Source organism: Dipteris shenzhenensis, chromosome 29 (genome assembly GCF_047967505.1).
Source record: "Dipteris shenzhenensis isolate YYH24624 ecotype China chromosome 29, Dip_SZ_1.0, whole genome shotgun sequence".
NCBI lineage: Eukaryota > Viridiplantae > Streptophyta > Polypodiopsida > Gleicheniales > Dipteridaceae > Dipteris > Dipteris shenzhenensis.
Window position 1 is genome coordinate 7,713,141 of NC_141624.1, and position 18,033 is coordinate 7,731,173.

The 18,033-nt window shown below is 42.9% G+C and overlaps 1 protein-coding gene across 2 annotated transcripts; it reads right to left on the minus strand.

Moving 5' to 3' along the window:
* Positions 1-2,621: 2,621 nt before the first annotated feature.
* Positions 2,622-17,396, minus strand: LOC147882378 (uncharacterized). Of its 2 annotated transcripts, none has more exons than XM_087400876.1 (7): positions 17,147-17,396; positions 5,202-5,275; positions 4,235-4,313; positions 4,027-4,089; positions 3,720-3,783; positions 3,317-3,540; positions 2,622-3,051 (listed from the first exon to the last, which is right to left on the minus strand). In XM_087400876.1, exons 2-7 carry the CDS (start codon positions 5,220-5,222, stop codon positions 3,017-3,019), a joined length of 486 nt encoding a protein of 161 aa, XP_087257002.1. In that variant the 5' UTR covers positions 5,223-5,275; positions 17,147-17,396; the 3' UTR covers positions 2,622-3,016. The 2 variants fall into 2 exon arrangements, with proteins under 2 accessions (XP_087257002.1, XP_087257001.1); XM_087400875.1 differs by having other exon boundaries at positions 5,202-5,285; positions 17,147-17,394.
* Positions 17,397-18,033: the final 637 nt, after the last annotated feature.

The following is an 18,033-nucleotide window of genomic DNA, read 5'->3' on the forward strand; positions in this document are numbered from 1 at the left end:
GAAGCTATTTAGAATGAAATTCCAAGATTGCCATGTCTTTAACAACAATTTCTTCCTCTTGCCATTGGCCACTATCAAAAATCACTCAGCTATCGTGAGGCTAGCCCTTGTTCTATGAACGGTTTGTGCACTCATCATTGATGTTACGTCAACTATAATACCATGTGACCATGGTTTAAGGCGGGAAGCCAGAGGGCTTGGCAGCACTTGCATTAATAGGGCCTAAAGGGCTTGGGTCTAGGGTCACGCCTGGGCCTAGGCATTTAGGTGGCAAAGGATTATAGTATTGGACCACTTAGGCAAGGAGTAGACCATTGACCCGGCACTAGCCAATTCGAGTCAAGATGGATCACAAAGGTGCTTTTGGTTATGTGAGGATCGGTCCCTTCCTAAGGTACAGTGGGATCAAGGTGAGTGGTTTTGGCATTCTAGAGTAGGGCACTCGAAAAGGTCTAGTGTATTGAGGTCCCTTCTTCTCATACACGACACACATTGGTCGTCTTCAACTCGAGTCGGCTGCCTAAATTCCTTCGAGAGACAGCATTGGATCGAGCAACAGGACACCGAACAAGTTATTTCTAGAGTTTGCTTGCATTTGTGGACCATCTGTCGACCACAAAAGATCACACATTTCATCTGGGTGGTTGCCCATGGAGGATTGTCAATTGGCCCATGGCTGGAGCAAATGGGCATTGATGGGAGGTGCCACCAATGTGCGGATAGTGATCTTGAGACAGTCCCGCATTTTTTGTGGAGCTCCCATAGCACAAAGGATTTGGTAGGGGGACCTCCAAATTGTGGCTAGGATGCTTTCTTTACCCGATGATAGTATTTGGGACATGGTGACCAACATCACTACTTAGAACATTTAGGTCACTTGTAGCTTGATGAGAAGCCACCAAGTTCCCGCTACTGTAGCCACCCTCATTGCCATTTGGCAAGATATTGTTTGCACCCTGTGAACAATATGGGAGTGCAAGATGTCAAGATCTCACATGATCACTGAGAGAAAGGTGTGTTTCTACAAGGCTTCCCCAACATGTGTCTTCTACATAATCACAGAGGGAGGCCTTCACTAGTGAGAGTGACATTGAATATTTTGATAGGTTTTATATAAAGAGAGTGAGGGAATGTCTTAATTATCACGATTCTTTTACAACAAGAAAGAGCATGGATGAGAGAGATGCATATGACAATTCATGGCCCACATGATATTTGGAATGTGATTGATTGGAGGTACATTGGTTGAACATACTTGGATAACCCCCTTACTCTAGTTGTTGGCCTACACACTAAGCTAGGTTTCTTGAAAAACAAGCTGTTGACAGTCAATGTTTGTCTACTTTTATTTCTTCCATGATTTGGGCCACACAGATTGCTGAATTGTATGTCTGGTCTTTTTAAAGCATTAATAGAAAGTCATTTTCTCTAAAGAAGAGAGGGGGAGGGGGAGCTACACATTAGACCCATTATGTACAATGCAATCAATCACAATTTACATTTATTCTAGCACCTATGAATATATTCTATCATGCACATGTACATTTCAACAACAATCAAGCTAGATTTCCATACCTCAAAGTTAATACTTTGTCTTAGTTTATAGTCATATCCATCTTTTATTGATTGGGTTCAAATTTGATAGGATGTAAAGAAACTTGGTGTAAGAATATTCGTTTGTTGGTAGAGCATGGAGCACATAATATCTTCTTCAACGCCTTATAACTATCATGTACAAACACACTGCAAGGGTTAAAAGATAGCAAACAAGCCTACCATTACATAACAAAAGACAAGATGGATCACAATTTGTGATAATTTCCCTTCTTGTGTGACGCCACAAACTGCTCCTTTAGAAGAAACATTGTTTGGCCTTATCCCCAAAGTCCTTTACATTGCATCCCCAAAGACCTTTACATTGCCCAACAAAAGCATTTTCTTGTAGAGTCTAGTCATGGAGGAGAGGTGCAAATTCAATGAAATAGGAATTTGCACAAGGTTGCGATCCTTAAGTAGACAATCCTTACTACTAGAGTCACACCACAAGAAGCTTGTGAGCTATAAAGAGACACCAATATAGTCCTAAAAGCCAGGTGCAAGGCACCAAGAGAGATGAACAGCTTATGAGGGAGACCTATTGTTGAAGGGATAAACACATAACAGCCCCAATGAACCCAACGAGTGGCCAGAATTATGAGAGAGTAAATACATTTTCGCAAATGGCATACAATGCCTTTGTATTAGTAAGGCAATCTCAAACTTCATGATGTTGCTAGATGTTTTTAATTTTTTAACAGTCGTAAAGCCTTTTTTTCAAATGGTCATCACGCATATAGCAGGATGAGCATGGTTATTCAGTGACCTTGCGGGAAAATTCCACGAATCTCAACATAAAGCTTGAGGAGGAGCAAATAGCCCCACCAGGTCCTTTGATGAAGCCAGCTGGCTCCGCTGATGTGTTCAAGGGGCACGTTACCAGGCAAGGCCCCTTCTCTTTAAAAGCTCCAATAGGTTGCGTCTTAAAAGTGGAGGACCCACTCGACCCTATTGCCTTTTTTCAGCAATTATAGACGAGTTGAGAATAGCTTGTAAGCAATGTACTGGCGTTTTTAGCTCACATAAAAGGGTGAATCTAGCTTTTTAAATTAAATATGGGAGTTGTAAAAGAGGTAGCACAACTTTGCAGAGACTGATGATGAAGATGCAAAATTCAGTGCAGTTTTTGGGATCCAAAGTTGAAAGCAACATATTTTATAACCCATGGCACACGGTGACTGATTGATGCCAAGAACATCTTGCAAACGAGACCCTACTTTTAAGAGGTCAAACAGTCTTTCATATATACACATCCAGCCACACTGTCACTCGATGATTGCATACATAATAGGATTGCATCGTCCCGATTCTGTCTATGATTTTCACAAACACAGCTGTCATTAATCAGGAACACAGTTCACAAGGTTCCACACGATAAAAGCATACCCTTAATCCTTCCAACTTCGTCGCATCTTCCTCACTAGGTTGCCGATCTTGTCAAAGACTTTCTCTCAACTGCAAAAAATACAAGTCAAAAATCCATGGATAGCATGAGTCAAGTACACTTGATATTCACAAATCCAGATCCAATTTCTTCTCACATACATGCAAGATTATGACAACAAAGAATAAAGATGGAGGAATCTCCCCTTGGTGCACTTTTTGCTTTACCAAATCTTTTTCTTCAAGCATCAACTATTCTCCCCACCCCTGCAGGTGACACACCTACAAGCACATCGTATCCCTCTCTGATAAATGATGCATGAGCTAAAGCAAGTACCTAGCTCCTTTCTTGCAGACTCTGCAAATCCATGATCCACGTCTTCTTCCTCTTCTTCTGTCTCGAGAAAAATTTCCTCTTCAGGGATAGCACCCTGAGAGCTTCCCGTGTTCAAAGGACCAGGACAGGACTTCCTTGAGATCTCGCCTTCGTCAACCTTTTGCAAAGCCAGCACGCCTTCATCCTGCTCATTCACATAGCCTTCTTCATGATGTGGCACTGACCTGTCAACATTTAAGGTCCAAACAACTTAGGTTCAGAAGCAGGTATAATTTTTCCTGCCCTCACCTTACTAGATATTTATATTTTTCTTTCATCATGAATTACGAATCCCAGTTTCACGTAGAATAATGCAATTATCCACTACAGGAAGACAAATGAGGTATAATTGCCAAGAGCATACGAATAACCAAGAATTGTTGGGCTAACACCAATCCCGCAAAGTACTTCAGCAACGCCCCTCCAAGCTGTACCAAACCCATTCACCATTGTCAATTCCGTATAAAATACGAAAGAGAAAAACAATACTACAGATACATCAGGAAGTGAACATTTCTACATATTCTAGATGTGGTGCACTACTAAGGACACGAAACTGCAAAGGTCACCAGTTTCTGTTACTCTTCCTTTACAATGCCTCTACTCATCAAATCATGTGTGAAAGAGTTCAACATTCACAGCCTAAAGGAATTCTTAGAGAGTAATCTTACCATTTCTGAAACTCCAGACCTTTTCTTTCACTACTTCAATAGTTTCATCCAATAAAGCAGTTTCTGTGCATAAGAATACCAAACATTGTATCAAAGAGAATTACTCCAATGCCTACTCCACATACTCATCTTGAGGCTAAAATCCTCAGAGAGTTTGTATATACGCTTTTTAATTGACTTTAAGAAGCGCATCAACTGCACTGTAAACCTGCCAATCTGCATGTAGAAACAGTGTGTTGATACAGTTGTGAAGACCTGTGCCATTCAAATCCACTGGAACTGAGTTCCTGCAAATGGGAGTCCTCAACAAACACAATGTTGCAAGATCAGATAATTTGTAACACTAGCAGAATGAGGTATCTCCAAACTCCTGTGTATTAAATAAATAAAATTAAAATTTTATCATCTACTATGTCATTAGGCCCAGCCACAACACTGACATTAACATAGAGATATTAAGAATCCATCCTCTTTCCAATGTAAAAGTATAATTTCTTAAGACATGCTTCACCTCATCTCCACTTCCCAGCGATAGAAAAGAACCCAAACTCTTGTTTTATGATCCTAGAATCAGTATTCTCTGACTATGCAAACAAACTGGCAACATGCATGTAAAATACAGGCTCTAATCTATCTGTACAATACATAGAAAAGGTCATTTAGTGTTGCAATCAAAAAGGATAATGTTATTCTAGATATCAACCATTCAAAATTTAGAGATCATGTCTTGAGCTGCAAGAAAACAGCGATCTTGAAGTGTTTCAGATAGTAAATTATGCTTTAACTGACTCACCCAAAACAAGCAAGACAACAGCAATCTTGAAGTGTTTCAGACAGTAAATTATGCTTTAACTGGCTTACTCTTGAAAGGCTGGCTCCGTTGTCCAACGGATTTAAGTCTCAATCATCTGGAATAAGATGCAATACTAGGAGCAAAAAAGACAAAAAAGAAAAAAAGGAACTTGAACTTGGCATAATAACAACCGCAGGTCTACAGCAGTCTTTTTTAAAAGTTTGCAAAGAAAGGTGATAACAAAAATAGGAAATCTTGGCAGAGATATCATTATAAGTTACTTCATCAACAAGGTTTTACCAAGGCTCTTCTAAGGCAGTTGGCACCATGAGCAGAAGATGTAAATGCAGTAAACATTTAATGATTACCATCCTTAACTGACCTGGCTTGAATCCTTTGCCATGACAGGTATTGATAAAGGCGTTCATCAAAAAAAATGGCACTCCTCTGGATTCACTGTAGCCAACTGCCAAAAACTATAAAGTTAATTCTGTGTACAAAATTCTATTGTAGTGCTGCAGACACCCAAACAGTTATCAAGAGTCGGTGTGAAAGGGACCTACAGAGGCAAAAGCACAACATAATGTCATATCTGTGGCAAAAACTTATGTTCAGGTGGTATAGAACGATTTTGAATGTCATCAAAAGTTTTGATCGGCCTTCAACCATGTCTAGGTGTTCGTAATTATGAAAAGAAGCTACATCATATTTTTCAAAGCCAGGTCTAGAACAATCCCATGCTTCTGTACACCAAAGGCTTCTTTTCTTGGGGAAGGGAAGGGAAGGGAAGGGAAGAGGGGGGGAGGGGCTGCATATTGCATAAATAAATTAAGCATCCCAAGCCTGCTGGTACTATGTCTGGTCAAAAGGCTCACCTGAATCTTGAAGATTAAGCCTAGCACCTGTCTCGACTGGTGTAGCACAAGGCTTGCAATCCTCAAAGCAATTTCTTTGCATGTATTTCTGAATAAATTTTGACTGCAACATGACAATACCATCACTCCACTGTGAAAACCGAATACCCAAGCAGAAATACAATGGCCCTAAAATTTGACATCTCAAATGATGTATGTAACTCAAATTTGAAGGCTGAGATGGACTCTTCATGAGGTCCTGTGAGAAGCATGACATCAACGTACAAAACAATGACCAAGAAAACCTCCTTTGTCTTCCTGACATAGAGGGTACTTTCAGTTGGACTATTGTGTGTGCAACCATGTATGTATGAATTTTCTCATACCAAGCTCTAGGTGCCTGCTTAAGGCCATATAGAGCTTTCTTGAGTGCAAATCTTGGCTTCCTGCCCTTTCTGCACAAAACCACGGGACTGAGATACATATATCTACTCGTGTAAGTCACAATGCAAGAAAGCAATTTTGATGTCCAACTGATGTACTGCCCATCCACGATGTGGTGCCCTGCACTCATACACCTGATAGTAGTCATACAAGACATGGGTGCAGAGGTCTCATCAAAATCAATGCCTTCTGTTGAGCAACGTTCAAGGGCATGCCATGCTCCACATTTGTCATAGCATGTGTGGTAGTAATTGAGAATGCATTATGTGTCAATCACTGATATCTGTCCAGACTATAAAGGCCATGGCATAATGCACTTAAAGCAATGATGGTGTCATGCATCTGTCATCGACTAATTTCACAACCATGCCTGCCCTCACAATGGCTGAAACTGACAAATTCTCTACTCCAGGCACATACAAAACATCAGAGAGCACATTTGCTGCAGTGAGCACAACCTTACAACCTCCTTTCCTTGGGTAAGAGGAGTTGCTTGCACAAGTGATAGTTCCTCCTTGAGGAGCATCCCCAAGAGAGACAAACAAGTCATGTTGTGAAGTGAGCTATCATAACACGAGACATGTGAATCTGAAACTAAAAGCATAAACCATGAATAGAAGGATTATAGCTGCATTGCACGGTGAAAGCAAACACCATGTGCATAATTTGCAAGAGATTAAGCAAGTAGATTTTGAGTGTAATCTATCTAGACTAAGGCTATATAATCAATGAGAGAGTATATAACTCTCGAACATATCTTAATTCTGTCAACTTGATAGGATTACAAGAATTTCTTCATACCTTATGGACCCACATAGGTCCCAAAATCCCAAGTGTAAAAGGTTCAATGCAATCTCTCTCAACTGGGTCTCCTTTTCATATCTAAAAATGATTCTACATACAATAACTTATCTAAAAAGAAATATAAATTGCAATGAAAATGATTAACATAGAACAGTAAACATAATGAACACTACTGTGATGAATTAATTCATTTAGCCTCTTTAAAGCATTAGGAACGATGCCTCAGCCAAGTGTTTTATGCAAGAGATTTTACAATGAGCGTCACAATCATAGTTCGGGTCAAATCCCATGATCAAACCATAATGTCTGTGCTCTGCATTCCATCTTTTCTTCCAAACATCTGCACTCTATATAAGGGCGGCCAACATTAAAAATGTCATTCAAGTATTTCGGTGTCCTCTCAATTTCTGAGATGCGGCTCTTACACCTCCCAAATACACCCGTGGGGGAAGGGCATCTGCTTGTGGTGATTCCTTTTTTTCACCACTAGATGCAGTTGCTGTAACCGGCCTTCAGTTTCCTAAAGGGCAGTAGACCATAACTTGCATTGCACTTTCATTATTCACAGCCACATTGCATCATTTCCAACCACTTAACTTTAAACGATACCACTTAGAAACAACTTGAGAAATAACTGGATGGAGGCTAGAGTGCCCCTGCTCAATGAAACCAAGTACAAGACACCACTCTGGCCCCAAACACTTGGTGCCCCTTCCGGTATTTATTTATTTCTTTAGGAATGAAATTGGTACATACAACAAGGGCTCTCCCTTGTGCTCTGCCCCACGGGCAATTCCACTGTCCAAGCCAAACCTTGGCTATAACCTGCATTCCATCCTAGTGCACACACTAGCACCCAAGTGCCAAGGCAAAGCTAAGGCATTCACCATTTGCCCATGACCAACTGTAAAAGTATCCAAGCATTCCACAAAGACTGTAACCAACTGGTAATGACCATACATCCAGACACTTCCCAAAAATTTCCAAATGCAATCACATGAAAAGGATAATGACAAGAGAACTCAAACCAGCTTCAGACAACTTCAATCCAGCTCCGAAACACCTCCAGAAGCGACACATCCCCAGTGTTGAGGCTAGCAGGAGTAACAGGCAGCTAGGAGAGGGAAAGGAAGAGAGGAATTACGAGCTGGAATCAGAGAGAATCGTACGATCAACCGCACAACAGCCCGTACAGTCTGGAAATCCGTCCATACAAATAGCCAAAGGTTGTACAATAGTAGCAAGTGCTGCGTACAACGTGCAATTATGGCCTTGGGATTCGTGCAATGTAAAAACAGTCATACAGCCTGCGTTGAATCGTCCGTACAGCAAGAAAAACAGCTCCGTACTCCAATTATGAGCCTTGGAAATACGTGACAAATGATCCGTACAGCAGCACTTATGGAATCCGTGCAGCACAGCAGCAAATTAGTGACCGTACGGCCAGTAGATTAACGTCCGTACAACCTGCCTTGGGAGTCATGAAACAGCCCGTACAGCAGGTACATACTCCTTCAATGCCGTTCCTGCAGTCCGTACAGCCGTACGGACTGCCTCGAGATGTGTGCAGGCCAAGAAATGCAAGGCATCAAGTCTTCCTTGGACTTTGTACAGCGTGCCCCTTCACCTCGAAATGCGTGAAGAAGGAATAATCCAAATAGAAAACGTACCTTAGCCTTGGAAGGAGAGCAAGAGGGTAGGTGTGCATGAGGGAATGCCACGTGGCCCCCTCATTAAAGCTCTAACCCTTGCAAACCAATGGAACATTGGTTTGCCCCTCACATTAAAATCCTAACCCCTTCTAACCAATGAAACATTGGTTTCCTTGGGCCTAACTTTAAGACCCCTCTAAACCTTGCCTTGCCCCTAGCAAGTAGGCCTAGTGTGTGCATCTAGGGGCTTCTGGGTCTCTTCCCCTAGGCTAGCCCCCTAAGCCAAAGTACTTATTCTGCAATTTACCATTCAGCCTAGAAGAGGAGACTCTCCATCTTCTGACTGATACAAAAATCAACAAAACTAGCAGGGAAGAACCATCCTGCAAATTACCATGCAAAGCTAGCAGGGAATAAACATCCTGCAAATAACAAAGCAGCCTAGAAAGAGGAGACTCTCCAATTTCTGGCTGCTACAATTATTCATACCAATATTACTGCTCTTTACCAAAGGAAAACGCGTGGCTGTCCTTTTTCGCTTCTTGTGCTCCCATAGGTTGTTTCCGTTTATGATTGGGGCAATCTTTGGCCTGATGGCCCTCTTCTTTGCAAAGGAAACACTTTCCAGCTTCAAATAGGGCTTGCCGTTCCTCAGGAGACAATCTCTCTTTGGTACTGGGCTTACTATTAGGTCGCTGGTCCACATCAAACTTGACTTTGGTTGTCTTGGCAAATTTCCTTTTCGTGAAAGAGTCATCCTGCTGCTTATCTTTGAATCTTGGAGTCATTGCTTGCATGAGAGCATAGGCTGTAGTAGCATTCTCAATCAGCTGAGAGATGTTGGAGACCTTTGTCTTGGTGCAATAGTCACAAAGCTCCTTTGGCAGTCCACAACAATACTTTTCCACCTGCTCAGACAGTGATACGGTCCTATACGAGCTGATTGGCAATAAGGCCTCCCAGAACTTTTTGTTATACTCTTCAAGATTCTTACAGTTTGCGGCATCCAGCTTATGCCATGCTGTCATTATATCTACTTCAAAAGTGGTGGTGAGCCAAGCAGATGAGAAAACTTGCTTGAACTCAATCCAAGTGTTAGGGGCTTTACCCTGCAAAAGCAAATTGGTCCACCATTGGAGTGCGTTACCCTTCAAGGTGGCTGCCTTTCGTACCTTGGAAGACTCTGTGAAATGACCACCGGAATAGGCAGCATCAAACTGTTGCACAAATGTCAAAGCCTTCAATCTATCCTGCATCCCATTGGAGGTTTCAAACTTCACAGCTGCCCCTCCCTCCTTATAATCTTTCAGCTTACCTTTGGGGGTAAGATTATCATAAACTGGGGGCTGTAAATATGATGGAGGCATCATCGATCCCATATTCTGTACCATATCGCCTGTGCCCATGGTGGGGTTGACCGTTGGATCCCATTCCTTGCATCTGTGGCACACTCCAAGTGTTGCTTATCATTCCTGGCATCCCTGTCTGCATACCGGGCTGCATCCCTATGTTTGCATACATCATATTGGCATTTGTAGGGGGCATTCCACCCTCCATATGCTGCTGCAAATTCTGCATTCCTGGCTGGAAACGACCCAAGTATGTACCAGGCATACCAAGCCCTTCGGTGGGCTGTCCCACCATTGACTGAAAAACCGATCCTCCACCAAAATATCCTGGATGGTTCATGGGCTGAGGAAGGACTTGCTGTCCTTGATTAACTGAATGAAAAGTATTGACATTACCCGCTACAGGGGTGACTGTGGGCATCTCTGGTGGCTGTCTACTGAAAGATACACGCCTCTGAGTCTTCTTATGCTTTGTCTGCTTCTTCTTAGCTGGCTTTTTGCTTCCAGGGGGAGCATTACCACCAGAATAAGCTTGCATAATCTCCAAGAAAGTATGTTGCAGCTGTGACAGGGCTCCCACTGCGCTTTGCATTTGTAACTGAAAAAGGGCATTGGGATCAAGCTCCTCTGTCTCATCATCCTCGTCCTGCGAATGCTAAGTGGCATGCTCGAGAGAAACACGCTGTCCCTCATCATTTTGCTCTTCTTCACCCTCATTGGTATTGTGCTCCTCATCAGAGCTGTCTGTTTCCTGCTCGGAGATAGTCAGTGATCTCTCGCGGTGCGACATGATTGTTGATGGTATGGCTGTAACAAAAATGCAATGGGGCTTTCTTCACCCAACACTCCCAGGGCTCACCTCTGTAGGAAGATGGTGATATCCTGGCAATGGAACCACTGTAACCGGCCTTCAGTTTCCTAAAGGGCAGTAGACCGTAACTTGCATTGCACTTTCATTATTCACAGCCACATTGCATCATTTCCAACCACTTAACTTTAAACGATACCACTTAGAAACAACTTGAGAAATAACTGGATGGAGGCTAGAGTGCCCCTGCTCAATGAAACCAAGTACAAGACACCACTTTGGCCCCAAACACTTGGCGCCCCTTCCGGTATTTATTTATTTCTTTAGGAATGAAACAACAAGGGCTCTCCCTTGTGCTCTGCCCCACGGACAATTCCACTGTCCAAGCCAAACCTTGGCTATAACCTGCATTCCATCCTAGTGCACACACTAGCACCCAAGTGCCAAGGCAAAGCTAAGGCATTCACCATTTGCCCATGACCAACTGTAAAAGTATCCAAGCATTCCACAAAGACTATAACCAACTGGTAATGACCATGCATCCAGACACTTCCCCGAAAATTTCCAAATGCAATCACATGAAAAGGATAATGACGAGAGAACTCAAACCAGCTTCAGACAACTTCAATCCAACTCCGAAACACCTCCAAAAGCGACACATCCAGTGTTGAGGCTAGCAAGAGTAACATGCGGAGAGGGAAAGGAAGAGAGGAATTACGAGCTGGAATCAAAGAGAAAGAAAGAGCAAGAGGATCACGGGCAGGAAAGAGAAGCGATCAGCCAGCAACCTGCCTTGGGGTGTGTGCAAGGAATCGTACAATCAACCGCACAACAGCCCGTACAGTCTGGAAATCCGTCCATACAAATAGCCAAAGGTTGTACAATAGTAGCAAGTGCTGTGTACAACGTGCAATTATGGACTTGGGATTCGTGCAACGTAAAAACAGTCGTACAGCTTGCATTGAATCGTCCGTACAGCAAGACAAACAGCTCCGTAGTGCAATTATGAGCCTTCGAATACGTGCCAAATGATCCGTACAGCAGCACTTATGGAATCTGTGCAGCAGCAGCAGCAAATTAGCGACCGTACGGCCAGTAGATTAACGTCCGTACAACCTGCCTTGGGAGTCGTGAAACAGCCCCGTACAGCAAGTACATACTCCTTCAATGGCAGTCCGTACAGCCGTACGGACTGCCTCGAGATGTGTGCAGGCCAAGAAATGCAAGGCGTCAAGTCTTCCTTGGACTTCGTACGGCATGCCCCTTCACCTCGAAATGCGTGAAGAAGGAATAATCCAAATAGAAAACGTACCTTAGCCTTGGAAGGAGAGCAAGAGGGTAGGTGTGCATGAGGGAAGGCCACGTGGCCCCCTCATTAAAGCTCTAACCCTTGCAAACCAATGGAACATTGGTTTGCCCCTGTTCCATTGGTTTGCCCCTCACATTAAAATCCTAACCCCTTCTAGCCAATGAAACATTGGTTTCCTTGGGTCTAACTTTAAGACCCCTCTAAACCTTGCCTTGCCCCTAGCAAGTAGGCCTAGTGTGTGCACCTAGGGACTTCTGGGAAGTGTCTCTTCCCCTGGGCTAGCCCCCTAAGCCAAAGTAAGCCACAGTTCCTAACTTCACGTCCCCGTGACAGTTGCATCTATCACTGCCATACTAGCATTCTTCTTTTTCTCCTTCTCAAGCCTCTTCTTGCATCACGACTGTATTGACCAGGCTTATGACAGTAGATTGCATTTGCCTTCTTTCTTGGGTTTCTCACCCTCTTTCTGGCATCCATGTCAAAAGAGTGGACTGAATTACCCTTGGGTTTGCTACCCTTCCTCTTTGACTGGCATTGATCCCCCATAGGCAATACAGACCTATTTTTCCTAGACTGCTCTTCCTGCAATAGCCAAAAACTAACTCATCAAATGTGAGGGCTTTTGGATTCCTTCATCATGAGCCTGACGCTTTTGGATTCCTTCATCATGAGCCTGACGGTAGAGGCAAAACTCAAATAAGTGTTTGGCAATGCATTGAGGACTGTAATGAACCATGAGCATAAATCTCATCAACACTGGCTAGCTGCTCCCTGAGGTCCTTTAGTTTTGTAAGAAACTCATCCGTCAAGTCTCCATACTTCATGTGTAAGAACTCAAGGTGTCTCTAAAGATATGCAACATGCGCTTCATTGGACATATGATATAAACTTACAAGTGCATATCTGAGTGAATCTCATACTCCATGCTTGCAGGAAATAGTTATTGACAGAAAAAATCCGAGATACTTACCAAATCCAACAAACATGTTTCTGCCCCAAATTATGTAAACCCTAAATGTCGCCATGTCTGAACCAGCCTGCCTGAGATGGGGGCGACCCTCCTGAGCAACTAATTGAAGAAGGCAAGAGCATCGTACGTAATGTATCTAGGAACACGCCCAAACCCATCCTCTAAAAACACAAAGTACATCTTAGAGCAACTAGACGCTGTAAAATATTTTTCTAAGATAGACCTTAAGAGTGGTTACCATCAAGTCCGAATCTTTGACGTTGACATCCCAAAGACAGTGCTCAGGACAGAGCAAGCTCATTACGAGTTAGTAGTCATGCCATTTGGTCTTAAAAATATGCCGCCTGTGGGTATTTTCTAAACACATAGGACGTGCATGTTCATCTTTTTAGATGATATCCTAATCTTTTCAACTACAACGGAGAAAGCACTTAAAGGATGTGTGAAAAGCCCTTCAACTCTTGCACGACAATCAGCTCTATCTCAATGCCAAAAATAGTGAATTTGGGCCGATGGAAATAAAGTATCTGGGCTACATTATCAGCACAAATGACATTCGCTTCAACCACAAAAAATCTCAGGCCATCACAAGCTGGGTTGTTCCCACGACCGCTCAGGAAATCGAGTCTTCCGCAGGGCTTTGCCAGGCCTACAACTCTCACATACCTGGGTTCTTCACCACTGCAGCACCCTTAATAGACACACCGCCAAAAGATTTCGCAGCTCTTCGTGTCTTCCCCAACTTACAAAGGTTGGCCACTAAACCTCCAGTTATGAAAATAGCATCTTGGGATTATCCATTCCTGGCCATAGTAGATGCAAGTAATGTGGCCATTCGGACAGTGTTACAGCAAGAAGACAGACCAGTGGCATACTATAGCAGAACATTGAATGATGCAGAAAAAAAAAATATGTCTATGATAGAGAGCTCCTTGGAGTCATTCAGGCAACTCAGTGAAGCACACAGTGCACGAATAACAAGAGATGGCAGCGCACTGGACTACAACGATTTACTGAAAGGGAACACCTATTCCTTGATGATGAGCAGGCTTCATGCTATAGCTTTCACTTCAATGGGGCAGTTGCAAACTAGCAGGACTGTTTTAAGTATGAGCACACCGTCGCAATGAACAGTGACAGCTCACCACACTACAAATACCAACAGCTACAGGTCTGTAGCGGCGCTTGATCCAGGGCCCAGGCTTCACATAGACAATCAGACAACTCGACTAAAAAAAACTGGCTCAAGTCTCTGAAAATGGTCACAATAAAAAAATGAGCTTTCTGATAGGCAAAAAGTTGAAAGATCCAGAACTGAAAAAGATCATCCTACTTTGAAGAGCTTCAAGCAGCAGAAGGGGACATGGGATCGTAAGCTCTGATACCAATTGTTGGATGCAGAGAAGATTGGGAGCATGTTGCTTGCTGAAAAAGTAATACAAAGAGTATCTAGGGTACACATGCACTAGGGATAAAACCTCCCAAAGAGGAAAAGTGCCCCAAGCTACTAGCATCACAACTATATGTCTACATATTCATAAAACCATGGCTTGAATTCTCGAAGGCAGGGTCTTCACTGCTCAATCCCTTCTTTTACTTAAGATGTAGGCATAGCCAATCAACGTAGGCTGCACTCCCAAGGGACTCTAGATGTGGAAGTGGACGCAGGCAGTGGAAAGGAAGTCCCACAGTGTGCTTGGGAATCACATAGGGAAGCATGAGAAGCAAATGAAAAATGGCTATTGAAAGGGAGCAAAGTGCAAAGCTCTTGGACAATTTTTCCTTTGCAACACTGCTTGCCTTTATCATACGAGCATTTTTGCACTATTTTTCATTTTACAAGCAAGGTTATGTTTTCCCTTTATCATACGAGTATTTTACGAACGCTTGTCTAGGAAAACATACATATATGCTTGGAACTATGATGAAAAGGTGGTCCTTGACGTCTTCCCCTTCATTCTATCACCATGTGACTCATCCACAAGATGCAAGAGGATGCAAAACACAAAGGGGGAGACGTCAAGGACTACAAAGAAAACGAAAGAGAAGAAAAAAGAGGTAGCAAATATTTTTTTGAAAAACAAAAGGAAGACATACTTAGCAAGCAAAGCAACACTTATGTCGTCATCAATGCCCAAGCATAAGCAGCTATACTGGGTTTCTAAAGACCCGCAGAGTCACACTAACAGTTCTGCACAAGGCATCAGCTACCTTATCGGAAGGTCCTTTTCGATAACTAATCTCAAAGTCAAATTCTTGCATAGGCTCTAACCACTAGGCCTTCTTGCCCCTTAGGTCAGAAGTATTACCAAAATACTTTAAAAAAGGGTAGAACCGTACAAGTAATGTCCCCAACTTTTCAATGCGTAAATAACAGCATATCGCTCATTTTCATGCATTGGCCACTTATAATGTGGTTCAATTAGCTTTCTACGTTCAAAAGCTACTAGTCGACTATCCTTGAACAAAGCTGCATCACCATCAAAGTTGCTAGCATTTGTTTCAACCACAAATGGTTTATAGGATCCACTATTTGCAGCATAGGAGCTTTTGTAACCTCGTGTTTCAATTGCTTGAAACATGCATCAAGCTCATCTATCTCCACACAATGGATCTGTACTTATTGTACTTCCCTTTCTCCCCCCCTTTAGACAAATCTTATAGAGTTAATGTTAACTTAGCATAAGTTTCAATACAAGTTGGAAAGAAATTGAGAAATCCAAGAAAACTTGACCTCAGTAATCATTCTTAAAATAGGCTACTCACCTTTCTCATTTTCTCAAAGTCAATATGGACACCATTTACAAACGTGACATATCCCAAGTAGGTGAAGAATATTCCAATGTCAAGAATTCACACTTGTGTCTCTTTCACAAAAAGTTGCTATTCTTATGTCAAGAATTCAATCCCAGTTTGGCCCCAAACTTTGACCATGAGCTTATCACTACAGGTAGTGAACGTGGTAATTGCATGGATAAAACCCTACACAGCTATGAGACACTCAAGGTTACCTTATCTTGCGTCTTGGCAACATGATAGTATGCCATCTAGACAACAATGCTGACTGCCATTTGGACAGGGCTACAGCCTGCCTGCCAAGTGGAAAGCAAAACCAATAGTTGGTCAGCAAGCCATAGCACCAGGACCGAAACTGCTATCCGATTGGATCATCCCACCATCTAGAGTCAGCATTAAGAGCAGATCAGGAGTCTAGAAAGGCCCCAGCCAGCCTCCCAGTATGTGGCAGAGGGACAGACCAGCCCTCCCTCCCTATTAATAGAGGTCTAAGGGCCATTGTACTCCCAACTCAGCAAGCCGCTGAAGCTCACTCTAAGAGCACACAGCAGCATTGAGCAGAATACTTGTAGGAGCAGCTGTGACCCATTTTGGTACCAAAAAGGCAAGCACTTTGCTGCTGGTGCGATAACATTTGGAATTGTTTGAATGTAACGAAACCAAAGTGTAGACCCCTAGGAGTATAGTAAGCATAAACCTTCATTGGTGGCGAAAAAGCATCACCAACAAGAGGCACAACCGCTCAAGTTGCCAAAAGGAGTAAAATACGGAGCATAAATGCACCCTCTAGATCAAGATGGGGTTCCATGGGCTTTTTATCTCTGGGATGGGACAAATCGAGGACTTCATTAAAAGAGTAAAAAGCACTCCGTGTACAGGCAGCAAAAGGCAGTCTAAGGCGGAAACAAGCACCAAAAGAGTATGGTGAGGAGATCTTGCATTGGTTACTTATGATCTCATACTTGTAGAAAGTAATCAAGGAGGGCAAGTGGCCGAGCATGATAACAAAGGTGTTGATGCAATTGGATATGCATAAATGCAAAGCCCATCCAATTCAGCAGACAGGTTGACAGGACAGTACAGAAGTGGATAGCCTGATTTACGTTATCTTGTGTTCCACTTGCTGTATAAGTCCTACATAAACATTCGTGCATAATTTTGGAGACACGTCAGCATTATCTATCCTTCGCAAGGCGCTCTCTTTCACTCTATCTCTCTCAACCGCCCCGCCAAAAACCAGCACATAAACACATGAAGAATTACAGAAGGTAAGTGAACATGTGTGCATCTCTCTCTCTCTCTCTCTCTCATATCAAGGATCCGATCGGCGGAGAAAATCACCCGGTCACAGCTGTACGACGGAAAGCCAGAGGATCCAATTACAATATCCTGCCCTCCCGATCTCTGCCACGCAAAAAACGAAAGATGCACAAAGGGAAGGTCTGGTATTTCGAAAATGAAGAGAACGAGAGAGGAGGAGCTTGCTGTAGCCTATCCTCACGCCATAGCTTTGCAATAAAGGCTCACGCCATAGCTGGGGTCAGGAGCACGAAGCTCACAACGTGGGAGGATTCTAGTTGACCTTGGATTAACCTCGGTTTAACATTTGTGACATCAAAATTTGCCTATGGTTTAGCACAGACGGCACTCCTAGCACAATGAGGACGTGTGCTAGGCTCGATCTCTCACCCCAAGATATGGAATTGGAGAATGGCCGTTGGGTGTAGTGGTTCACACCACCCGATGGCCATCAAGCTGCTAATTTATGTCACCAACCTGTGATTGGTGTAGCAATTGGAAGAGATAGAATGGGCCAATCGTCTACCTGTTGGAGGAGTTGGCCATGGAGTGGGCAGCCTTCATGGACCAGACACATATCTTTTGTGTCAATGTTTGATCCCATCCCTCCTATTGGGCCAACTAGGACAAGAGCCTTTCACACTAAGATAGTGGTGTGAACCCAACCTTAACTAAGAAATGGTATCAATGCATTGACGACACCAAAATACTAAAAGTTTGAAACTAGTTCCAAACACTTGCCAAGATTTGAAACTTTAATGCTAAAATTTTAAAGGCTTCATCAAGCTTTATATCTTGTCTTGAAAGAAAGTATATAAAACCATACTATGTTTAGTTGGTCAATATTGTGAAACTAAAAAACTAGCTTGATAAACTTTTGCTCATATTATATATTAATATCTAAGTTTGCCTTCTCATAGCACCCCTTC